Genomic DNA, 12,649 nt, shown 5'->3' with positions numbered 1-12,649 from the left:
ATAGCACATCACAAATTAAATCCGGAAAATCACATTGTGGAAAGTATATGAATTTATTTGCATTCTGCAGAGGGAAATAAGTATTTAATCCCTCTGGCAAACAAGACCTAATACTTGGTGGCAAAACCCTTGTTGGCAAGCACAGCGGTCAGACGTCTTCTGTAGTTGATGATGAGGTTTGCACACATGTCAGGAGGAATTTTGGTCCACTCCTCTTTGCAGATCATCTCTAAATCATTAAGAGTTCTGGGCTGTCGCTTGGCAACTCGCAGCTTCAGCTCCCTCCATAAGTTTTCAATGGGATTAAGGTCTGGTGACTGGCTAGGCCACTCCATGACCCTAATGTGCTTCTTCCTGAGCCACTCCTTTGTTGCCTTGGCTGTATGTTTTGGGTCATTGTCGTGCTGGAAGACCCAGCCACGACCCATTTTTAAGGCCCTGGCGGAGGGAAGGAGGTTGTCACTCAGAATTGTACGGTACATGGCCCCATCCATTCTCCCATTGATGCGGTGAAGTAGTCCTGTGCCCTTAGCAGAGAAACACCCCCAAAACATAACATTTCCACCTCCATGCTTGACAGTGGGGACGGTGTTCTTTGGGTCATAGGCAGCATTTCTCTTCCTCCAAACACGGCGAGTTGAGTTCATGCCAAAGAGCTCAATTTTTGTCTCATCTGACCACAGCACCTTCTCCCAATCACTCTCGGCATCATCCAGGTGTTCACTGGCAAACTTCAGACGGGCCGTCACATGTGCCTTCCGGAGCAGGGGGACCTTGCGGGCACTGCAGGATTGCAATCCGTTATGTCGTAATGTGTTACCAATGGTTTTCGTGGTGACAGTGGTCCCAGCTGCCTTGAGATCATTGACAAGTTCCCCCCTTGTAGTTGTAGGCTGATTTCTAACCTTCCTCATGATCAAGGATACCCCACGAGGTGAGATTTTGCGTGGAGCCCCAGATCTTTGTCGATTGACAGTCATTTTGTACTTCTTCCATTTTCTTACTATGGCACCAACAGTTGTCTCCTTCTCGCCCAGCGTCTTACTGATGGTTTTGTAGCCCATTCCAGCCTTGTGCAGGTGTATGATCTTGTCCCTGACATCCTTAGACAGCTCCTTGCTCTTGGCCATTTTGTAGAGGTTAGAGTCTGACTGATTCACTGAGTCTGTGGACAGGTGTCTTTCATACAGGTGACCATTGCCGACAGCTGTCTGTCATGCAGGTAACGAGTTGATTTGGAGCATCTACCTGGTCTGTAGGGGCCAGATCTCTTACTGGTTGGTGGGGGATCAAATACTTATTTCCCTCTGCAGAATGCAAATAAATTCATATACTTTCCACAATGTGATTTTCCGGATTTAATTTGTGATGTGCTATCTCTCACTGTTACCAATAACCTACCCTTCAATTATGGGCTGCTCATGTCTTTGTCAGTGGGCAAACTTACAAAATCAGCAAGGGATCAAATACTTATTTCCACCACTGTATGTTTTGTGATACCCGGTCTTGATATGTACTTGTCATTTCCAGGGCATGGACTATAGAAGTCTGCCCAGCACTGTTCTTCTTCTCCAACTTCTGAAGCTGAAGCTTCAGAATCAGAGCACAGACCGTAAAGGTTTGCCTAGTACTAGCTTTGCTTACCAATTACTGGTGTTAATTCCTAATCTCTGCTAAGCTTCTTCGGATCCTTTCCTTCTAAACAGGATTCCTTTAAGTTTATCCCACTTTGAATTCTGTTACTGATTTCATCTCCACCACCTCCCGTGGGAGGGCATTCCAGGTATCTATCACCCTCTCCGTGAAAAAATAGGCGCCGGCACTGGTAGAGCTTCATTTGGGGGAGCAGCCGCTCCCCTGGTGCCCCACCTAGCTACGATCTGATTTCCTGCTATGGGTTCTTTGAAAAGTTGTTAACGTTTTAGGGAATACAGTCAGTGAGCCCTAACAACAGGGGCGTAGTGGGCGAAGGGGGTACAAGGGGAGCAGTTGCCTCCCCAAACTGATTTTGAATGAGATGTCGCCTATGTGGATTGTCCCTTCAGCCTGGCACTGTTTGTTCAGCAATATGACAGATGGTTTTTCACATCTTTTTTCAAAAAATACATTAGTGTAATTAAAAAGCATTAATCTTTTACTTTTTACTGTCTATTTCTTTTCTGACCATTTATCTCATTTCATGATTATTGCTAAAAATAATTTTTTCATGGGGGGGGGGGGTGTTAAAAAAAGGTCAGCCCCGGGTGTCAAGTATGCTAGGTACGCCACTGTTTCCACCTCTCTTAACATCTTTAACCATTTTTTCTTCCACCTGCGCTTCGCTAGCCATATTTCCCTCTTTGCTTCTTTGAGTGTAATCTGATAATCTTTTCTCTGAACCTCTTGTTGCATTCTTCTGTATTTCTTGAATAAAGCCTCTTTTGCCCTTATTTGTTTCAGCCACTTGCTTGGAGAACCATATAGGCTTCCTGTTTCTCTTGTTTTTGTTACTTTTCTTGTGCTTTCAGCTTGGACCACTGTGCTTCCACTTCACCTATGTCTACCCATGCCATTAGTTCCTTCGTCAGGTATTTCCCCATTTTGCAAAAATCAGTACATCTGAAATCCAGTACTTTGAGTTTTGTATGTCTGCACTCTGCTTGTGCTCTTATATCAAACCATATCATGTGATGTTCACAATTATATAGGTGGGCACCCACACGGACATTGGAAACATTCCTTCCATTTGTGAGCACTAGATCCAGCGTTAGCCCTTCCTTCATGGGTTCCGTCACCATTTGTCTGAGCAAGGTGCTTTGACAGGCATCCACGATCTCTCTAATTCTTTCCGATTCTGCCGACAGGACTTCCCAATCGACATCAGGCAAGTTGAAATCTCCTAACAATAGCACCTCCCTTTTTACATCAAGCTTTTGAATATCTTCTATTGGATCCTTGTCCAGTTTCTGCATTTGTGCCGGAGGTCTGTAGAATAACACACATGCGGATACAGGTTCCATCTTCTTTTTCCATGATGATCCATATAGCTTCTTCCTTTCCCCAGGTTCCCTGCAGTTGCTGCCTTCCCTACAGAACTGTTCTTTTGAAGTCTATTGCAAATACATTCATACAAATGCACATTTTGGATAGCATTGGATAGGTAAAGGTAGTCCCTTGTACACAAGTACAAAGTTGCAAACGACTTGTGGGAGGCTGTTACATGCGTCACAGTTTCTTGGTTTGTCATAGTCTTCCGCAGTCATCTTTAACCCCTGGCTTGGGCCAGGTACTCATTACCAACTGAAAGTGGATGGATAACTGAGTTATCCAGAGGTCAACTACCTGACAGGATTTGAGCCCAGTATTGTCCTATGAGGCCTCTTGGATAATGTATAGGGGTTGATACTTGTCCAGTTAGCAGTACCTGCTCTGTCCTGATAGTGCTGCTGAATATCTTTACAGACCATCTCAGCATTTTGTGGGTAGTGATGGGGCGGTTTAGGGTAGAGACACAAGTTATCTAGATAATGGCAATTTCAGCATCACTATTCAGATAACTATCTGGATAACTGGACAGCATAATAAAGAGCTGTTCTAAGTGTTATCCGGATTAGCTATCTGGACAGCAGCTGAATATTGCTGCTATGTGGATAGTGCAAGTAGCTCACTCCCTCCACACATATTCAGTGGCAGCCATTATCTCAATGCTGCTGCTTAATATCCAGATGTTTTTGCATGTGGTGGCTGGCATTTAAAAAAAATCACTGAGTACTGCAGGCTCAATATTAAAGGATTACTCCTTGGACAGTGTTGCTGTTGAACTACATTCTATTTATTTATTTATTTATTTTGTTCAAATGGTTACAGCTGAGGGTCTCAAGGATTTGAAGAGGCTGGTTATATTGCACTTGTCTCATCTGACCACTATTGGAAATGGAATGGATGACATCGTGGAATCCATATGTTCTGAGCCCAGGGATCTTCAAGAAATAAAACTAGTTGACTGTTGCCTGTCTGGGAAGGCGGTGAAAATACTTGGTAAATTCTAGCACTGGCTATGCCAATTAATGTTGTTTCTTTGATAATTTTTTAAGTCAAACATGTTACAGTATCTATCTTAGGGGCCTTTCTAATAAAGTGCTATAAAATCTAGACTTAACATATTTTGACACAGGATTTTCCTGCATGCTAAAGTCAGATTTCATGCAGTACATTTTTAGAGATTATTCTTTTTTATTATTTGTGGATCATATGCTAATATTCTTATTAGTGCACGGTATCTGCAAGAAATGATGTGGGAATATTTACTGCTTCCTATTTAGGAGGCATTAAGTGCTCCTGTGTTAAATCTATGTTATCCAGTTGCCCCTGGATTCTATAAATGGAGACTAAAGTTGTGCACACATAGGTGATTTGTACGAGCAACTTAATTGCTTAATAAGTAATCAACACTGATAATTGGCCACTAACAAGCAATTATCAGCACTAATTAGAATTTATGCACGCAAATATCTAAGCGTATTTTGTAAAATGATGCGCCTAAATTCTAATGTGTGGATCAAAAAAGGGAGCATGACCATGGGAGGGGCATGGGCGGGTCTTGGGCATGCCTAAAAAATTACGCACACTGTTATATGTGGAGGGGTATTTTCGATATGACGTCTAAGTCCAGCTTTGGACGTTTTGCTATTATAGCCATTTTCAAAACAGAAAAATGTCTTTCTTTTTTTTTTTTTTTTTCAAAAATGGTTATTTGTGAGATGTTTATGTGCTCTGTGCACTTATCTTTTTGGTCCATTTAAAAAAAAAAGTGAAAAACGCACAAAATCAAGTCATTGGGATGTAGGACGAACCAGCATTCTTAGTAGACTGGCCACACAGACATCCCAGGAGAGCAATGGGGCACTGCAGTGGACTTCAAATAAGTATTCCCAGGTACACATCTCACTGTTGTTTCCTTATCTTGTCTGCTGAGCCCCCAAAACCCACTACCCCCAACTGTACACCACTACAACAGCCCTTATGGGTGAAGGGGCACCTATATGTGGATACAGTGGGTTTCTGGTGAGCTTTGGAGAGCTCACAGTTTTCACCACAAGTGGAACAGGTCATGGGAGGTATGGGCTGTTTCCACGTGTCTGCAGTGCACTGCACCCACCACTAGACTACTATAGAGACCTGTATGCTGTTCTAATAGACCTGAGTATAATATCTAAGGCTGGCATAGAGACTGGTAAATACTGTTTTTAATCACTTTTTAGGAGGTGGTAAGGGGTTAGTGACCACTGGGGGAGTAAGGAGATATCATCCTTGATTCCCTCTAGTGGTGATTTAAGGCACTTTATTGTGGCTCATTCATTAATAGAACAGGTCTAGACCAAAATGTCCAAATGCAGATTTATACCACTTTTTTGGACATTTTTCTCTTTTGGCTCAAATAGCATGTTTCACGTCACCTTTTAACCATGCTGGCTGTTGTTTGCTCTTCTTTCCACCTTTATTAATATGTGGACTATATCTGATCTAGGCTTCCAAGATGGTACAATGTCCATACTTTTTTAAACGTCCTAACCTTTGTGGCCAATCCTTTTAGCTTCTTTTTAAACATTTTCTCATTTTATCATAGTCACCCTGTCAAAAATTAAAAGCTATTACAGTAGATTTCCCTAGTGACTTCATAGTAACATAGTAGATGAAGGCAGATAATGACCTGTATGGTCCATCCAGTCTGCCCAACAAGATACTTTATATGTATACCTGAGTTTTATTTGCCCTTGCCTTTCTCAGGGCACAGACCGTAGAAGTCTGCCCAGCATTGTTCTTGTACTAAGTTCTGAAGCTAACGTCCAAACCCCTTAAAATTTACATTCCAGCCCATCACTATCTATTCAGTCACGATCACGGCATAGTTCGTAGAAGTCTGCCCAGCTCCCGTTTTGTTTCCCAATTACTGGCGTCGTCGGTATCTCTTACATGCATCCTTGCTGAATTCTTTCACAACAAGGTTGAAAAGATAAACCTTGCTTTCTCTGCCTCACCACCTCTCCCTCCACTAGTCCGTTCCCCTCTCTCTCCTTCCCCTCATTCCCTTTCCTCCTTTCCTGAAGTTAATATTGAGGAAATTACACTTCTCCTTTCTTCCTCAAAATGTACCACCTGTTCCTCTGATCCCATTCCCACCCACCTTCTTAATGCCATCTTTCCTGCTCTTATTCCTTTTATCTGTCACATTCTCAACCTCTCACTTTCCACTGCGACTGTCCCTGCTGCCTTTAAACATGCTGTGGTCACACCTCTCCTTAAGAAGCCTTCACTCGACCCTACTTGTCCCTCTAATTACCGACCCATCTCCCTCCTTCCTTTTCTCTCCAAATTACTTGAGCGTGCTGTTCACCGCCGCTGCCTTGATTTTCTCTCCTCACATGCTATTCTTGACCCACTACAATCTGGTTTTCGCCCTCTCCACTCAACCGAAACTGCACTTACTAAAGTCTCCAATGACCTATTACTGGCTAAATCCAGAGGTCAATATTCCATCCTCATTCTTCTTGATCTTTCCGCTGCTTTTGACACTGTCGATCACAGCATACTTCTCGATACCCTGTCCTCACTTGGATTCCAGGGCTCTGTCCTTTCCTGGTTCTCTTCCTACCTCTCCCTCCGCACCTTTAGTGTTCACTCTGGTGGATCCTCTTCTACTTCTATCTCTCTGCCTGTCGGCGTACCTCAGGGTTCTGTTCTTGGTCCCCTCCTCTTTTCTATCTACACTTCTTCCCTTGGTTCATTAATCTCATCCCATGGCTTTTCCTACCATCTCTATGCTGATGACTCCCAAATCTACCTTTCTACCCCTGATATCTCACCTTGCATCCAAACCAAAGTTTCAGCGTGCTTGTCTGACATTGCTGTCTGGATGTCTCAACACCACCTGAAATTAAATATGACCAAAACCGAGCTACTCATTTTCCCACCCAAACCCACCTCCCCGCTCCCCCCGTTTTCTATTTCTGTTGATGGCTTTTTCATTCTCCCTGTCTCCTCAGCTCGAAACCTTGGGGTCATCTTTGACTCTTCTCTCTCCTTCTCTGCTCATATCCAGCAGATTGCCAAGACCTGTCGTTTCTTTCTTTACAACATCCGTAAAATCCGCCCCTTTCTTTCCGAGCACTCTACCAAAACCCTCATGCACACCCTTGTCACCTCTCGTTTAGACTACTGCAATCTGCTTTTTGTTGGCCTCCCACTTAGTCACCTCTCCCCTCTCCAGTCGGTTCAAAACTCTGCTGCCCGTCTCATCTTCCGCCAGGGTCGCTTTACTCATACTACCCCTCTCCTCAAGACCCTTCACTGGCTCCCTATCCGTTTTCGCATCCTGTTCAAACTTCTTCTACTAACCTATAAATGTACTCACTCTGCTGCTCCCCAGTATCTCTCCACACTCGTCCTTCCCTACACCCCTTCCCGTGCACTCCGCTCCATGGATAAATCTTTCTTATCTGTTCACTTCTCCACTACTGCCAACTCCAGACTTCGCGCCTTTTGTCTCGCTGCACCCTACGCCTGGAATAAACTTCCTGAGCCCCTACGTCTTGCCCCATCCTTGGCCACCTTTAAATCTAGACTGAAAGCCCACCTCTTTAACATTGCTTTTGACTCGTAACCACTTGTAACCACTCGCCTCCACCTACCCTCCTCTCTTCCTTCCCATTCACATTAATTGATTTGATTTGCTTACTTTATTTATTTTTTGTCTATTAGATTGTAAGCTCTTTTGAGCAGGGACTGTCTTTCTTCTATGTTTGTGCAGTGCTGCGTATGCCTTGTAGCGCTATAGAAATGCTAAATAGTAGTAGTAGTAGTAGTAGTAGCATCCAAATTCTAAGCTCATATTGAAAAATCCCAAAGAAAAAAAATTTTTGTACTTAACTTCATATGAAGTTTCTCTCTACCATCTCTTAAGCTGGCACATCCATATCTCCACATGACATTTTTTATTTTTATGTTACATTTGTACCCCGCGCTTTCCCACTCATGGCAGGCTCAATGCGGCTTACATATTGTATACAGGTACTTATTTGTACCTGGGGCAATGGAGGGTTAAGTGACTTGCCCAGAGTCACAAGGAGCTGCCTATGCCTGAAGTGGGAATCGAAGTCAGTTCCTCAGTTCCCCAGGACCAAAGTCCACCACCCTAACCACTAGGCCACTCCATATTCCTGAAAGCCTCTCAGCACATCTGGACCCATAGGTTACCAACATGACAACATGTTTTGAGTAACAGCACTCTACTTCAGGGTATTATCTCTCATCCAATTCTATTATAGAAGATATTTCTCATAACACAGTCCATAATAACTTCAGACATCTGAAAAGAAAAAAAAAGTTACATCTCATGGTATGTGATGCTTCATATTTATTTATTTTATTGCATTTGTATCCCACATTTTCCCACCTATTTGCGGGCTCAGTGTGGCTTACAATACATTGTGAATAATGGAAATACAATTTGTTACAAATCAGTTATGGATTACATTGTGAGAAGTTAAGCGAAGACAAAGTCAAAGTATCATTGGGGAATAGGACAAGGAAAAGAACAATGGAAAGAGACAACGGGAAATTGATATGGTAATAGAACATTAGCAAAAGAACATTCGGTATAACATTTTCTGTGAGTAAAGGTATAAATGTGATAAAATTACGGGGGATGGGTGTTCAGAAGAGAATGTATTGGTGTATTTCTGAAACAGTGAGTGTGGGTTTCATGTGTATTGATCCTTAATAAATTTTATCAAAGAGATGAGTCTTCAGTAGTTTGCGGAAGTTGGTTAGTTCATGGATCGTTTTCAAGTTGCGTGGTAGTATATTCCAGAATTGCGTGCTTATGTAAGAAAAGGTTGATGCGTGCAGTACTTTGTATTTTATGCCTTTGCAATTAGGGAAGTGGAGGTTAAGGAAAGTTTGAGATGATCTTTTAGCGTTTCTGGGTGGTAGGTCTATTAAGTCAGATATGTAGGCTGGAGCTTCACCGTGGATAATTTTGTGGACTAATGTGCATACTTTAAAAGTAATGCATTCCTTAAGTGGAAGCCAGTGTAGCTTCTCTCGTAAGGGTTTTGCACTTTCGTATTTTGGTTTTCCGAAGATGAGTCTGGCTGCTGTGTTCTGGGCTGTTTGAAGTTTCCTCAGTATTTGCTCTTTACAACCTGCTTATAGTGAATTGCAGTAATCCAGATGGCTAAGTACAAGGGATTGCACTAGGTTGCGGAAGACGGATCTTGGGAAGAATGGTCTTATTCTTTTCAGTTTCCACATGCAGTAGAACATCTTGGTTGTGTTGTTTGCATGGGTTTCGAGTGTTAGATGGCGATCAATAGTGACTTTTAAAGGATTTTTAAATTTCTGAGATTGGAAGGTTTAGTTTTGGTGTGTTTAAGGTGGTAAATTCATTCGTGTTGTATTGGGAGGTGAGTATTAGGCATTGAGTTTTTTCCGCGTTTAGTTTCAATCGAAATGCATCTGCCCAGGTGTTCATGATGTTTAGACTTTGGTTAATTTCATTGGATATTTCTTTGATGTCTTGTTTGAAAGGGATGTATATTGTTACATCGTCGGCGTATATATATGGGTTAAGGTTACGATTTGATAGGAGTTTTGCCAATGGGATCATCATTATGTTGAAAATGGTTGGTGAGAGGGGTGACCCTTGTGGTACTCCACATTCAGGTGTCCATGAAGCTGACATAGTTGAGTTTGATGTGACTTGATATGAGCGCAGGGTTAGGAACCCCTTGAACCAGTTTAGGACATTTCCTCCAATGCCAAAATATTTGAGTATGTGCAATAGGATTCCGTGGTCAACCATATCAAAGGCACTTGACATGTCGAATTGTAGGAGGAGTATATTGTTGCCAGTTGCGATCATTTGTTTGAATTTAGTCATTAGAGTAATTAGTGCTGTTTCTGTGCTGTGGTTCAATCAGAATCCTGATTGGGCATCATGCAGTATTGAGAACTTGTTTAAATAGTTTGTGAGTTGTTTTGTTACCATCCCTTTGGTTATTTTGGTTATTAGTGGTATGGATGCTACTGGTCTGTAATTGGTTATTTCGCTTGCGCTTTTCTTTGTATCTTTGGGTATTGGGGTGAGTAAGATTTTTCCTTTTTCCTTTGGGAAGAGTCCGTTTTGTAGCATGAAGTTTACTTGGTTCGTTAGGTCTATTACAAATTGTTGAGGAACTGATTTCATGAGATTGTTTGGGCATATGTCTAGTTTGCAGTAGGATTTAGCGAATCTTTTGAGTGATTCAGAGATGAGGTCTTCTGATAGTAATTCGAATTCGGTCCAGGTTCTTTCTGCTGGGTATACCTGGTCTTGATTTGTACTTGCAATTTTCAGGGCATAGACTGTAGAAGTCTGCCCAGCACTGTCCTTGTTCTAAAATTTCTGAAATTAACTTTGAAGCCCCTGAAAAGATCCACTCCAGCCCATCCAAGTCTGTTCAGCCACAATCAGGACATAGACCGTAGAAATCTTCCCAGCATTGTCCTTCTTCTCAAACTTCTGAAGCTGAATCTGTCCTGCCACGATCAGAGCACAGACCATAAAAGTTTGCCCAGTACTGGCTTTGCTTTCCAATTACCAGTGCTTATAGAATATGGTCGATCCACCTCTAAAATTTTCACCAGATTTTAGTTGGTGTAAATGGTCCCACCTAAATTTTAGCCACGGGGACAGGTTCTATGTATATACTTTAAACTGCACCTGACTTTAGGCGTGGATTTTTTGGCACTGATTTTTTTGGACACCATTTATAGAATTTGGTCCTTGATATTTGATAATCAGAATATACTAGCTGGATAACCACGAATGTCCATTCCCTGCTCATGCACACCTCCTCAGAAAAATTTCCTCAAAAATCATTACCACAGGATTTATCATGCGGAAACTGGGAAAATACTGCCAAGCGCTTTAACGCGTTTGTTCAGTACCCTGTTTTTGCATGCTAAATGTGCATTAAGGGGCCTCTTAGTTGTACATGTTTGCTTTTTTTCTAGTGCAGTTGCTTTCTGGACAGTGATGTGTCTTAGGAACAGATTTGGGGGATTATAGTTGATTTCTGGATTAAACCTTCTGGTAGGACCAGTTACCAAAGAAAACAGGAGAAAGAAAAAAAACAAAAATACATTTTTCTTTTTAGTATTTTGATATTGCAGTAGAGAAAGTAACTTAAAATATTGGAGTATATGCTTAGCAAAGCACTTTTTTGAAATCTTGCACAGAACAAGACAATTTTCCAACACAAGTTACCCATGTGCATTAACAGTTAGAGTTACTAATGATCATTGCCATGTTAGTGTGCACTAATGCTTAAACTAAATTCTGAGAAGACTGCATTTTTGCTTTTGGACAACAATCTTGATCCACTAATCGATAACGTAATTGTTGGCCAAGTTAAATACTCTCTCTCTCATTGTATCAAGATTTTGGGAATTCTTTTGGATCAGTCTTTGTTACTAGAACCACAAGTTAACGCTCTGGTTAAGAGCTCTTTTTTTCTTATGAGGATTTTGATAAAAAGTAGACAATTCAGAGAAATGTGAGATCTTGGGCTGCTGCCGATTAATGGCAGCAGCAGGCGAACCTTCTAACCAGGACTGGACTAAACAGGCAGGACTGGAACAGACTAGAAGTGCAAAAGCACACAGGCAGGAACAGACCAGAAGTGCAATAAGCACACAGACAATACTAAGAAACAACACTTGGCTAGGCAGGATCAGAGTACACAGAAGCAGAGCTTGACTAGGGCAGGAACAGGGTACATAGGAGCAGAGCTTGGCTAGGCAGGAACAGAATACACAGGAGCTAAGTAAATCTAGAAGAAAGGCCCTCAAATGGGCTGCAAGGCTGAACTGGGACCCGTACATACCAAAGCCCTCTCATATGAGCCACAAGACCAAACAGGAACTCAAGCACAAAGGCAGAAGTCAAAAGAGAAGGCATGTACACACAGCAGAGGCAAACACAAGAAGGCTGAACACACACAAGCAGCAAAGCTGCACTGGAGCCCACAGAAACACAAGGGTTAAAGGTAAGCCCAAGTATATAAACATGGTCCTAGGCAGAACTCAAGGCAGAACAAACAAAGAAGAGCACAAGGCAAGGTAGACGAGCTAAACCAGCACACCAGCAAACAAGCAAGGGACACAACAGAAGTGCCAACCAGGCACAGAGACAACAAGCAAAAACCAAGACAGATGTGCTAACCCTAGCACACAGGCAAACAAATAAGAAACAAGGCAGAAGTGCCCACACAGGCACACTAGCAAACAAAAGAAACAGGCAGAAGTGCCCAACAGGCACACAGGCAAGGAAACAAGGCAGAAATGCTATACCAGTACATTGGCAAACTGACAAGGAACAAGGCAAAAGTGCTGCAAGCACACAGGAAAACCTGGAGACCTTTCGCATTGCAAAAGCCCTGAATGAATGTCCTCACCTTCTTTATGAAGGCCTTCACTGATGATGTCATAATTACAGGAAAGAGGCTTGAAACACACTAAACATCAGAGTGAGGCTTGAAACACACTGAATACCAGAATGAGACTTGAAGCCCATAGACCACCAGAGTGAGGCTTGAAACACAGAAGTGATAGCATAGGCAACAATGCA

The 12,649-nt window shown here is 42.3% G+C and overlaps 1 protein-coding gene across 2 annotated transcripts in view; it reads left to right on the top strand.

Annotated features, from left to right (window-relative positions):
* NLRC4 (NLR family CARD domain containing 4) overlaps positions 1–12,649 on the top strand; it is a 71,758-nt gene that overhangs the window by 34,533 nt on the left and 24,576 nt on the right. For both annotated transcript variants that reach the window (XM_030195449.1, XM_030195448.1), the window contains one exon: positions 3,847–4,017. In XM_030195449.1, coding sequence (XP_030051309.1) covers positions 3,847–4,017 — 171 coding nt within the window. The remainder of the gene's footprint in view (positions 1–3,846; positions 4,018–12,649) is intronic.

The sequence above is a fragment of the Microcaecilia unicolor genome, chromosome 3 (genome assembly GCF_901765095.1).
Source record: "Microcaecilia unicolor chromosome 3, aMicUni1.1, whole genome shotgun sequence".
In the NCBI taxonomy this organism is placed as follows: Eukaryota; Metazoa; Chordata; class Amphibia; order Gymnophiona; family Siphonopidae; genus Microcaecilia; species Microcaecilia unicolor.
Note: the sequence above shows the minus strand (reverse complement) of the source record. Positions and strands in the feature narration are given on the sequence as shown.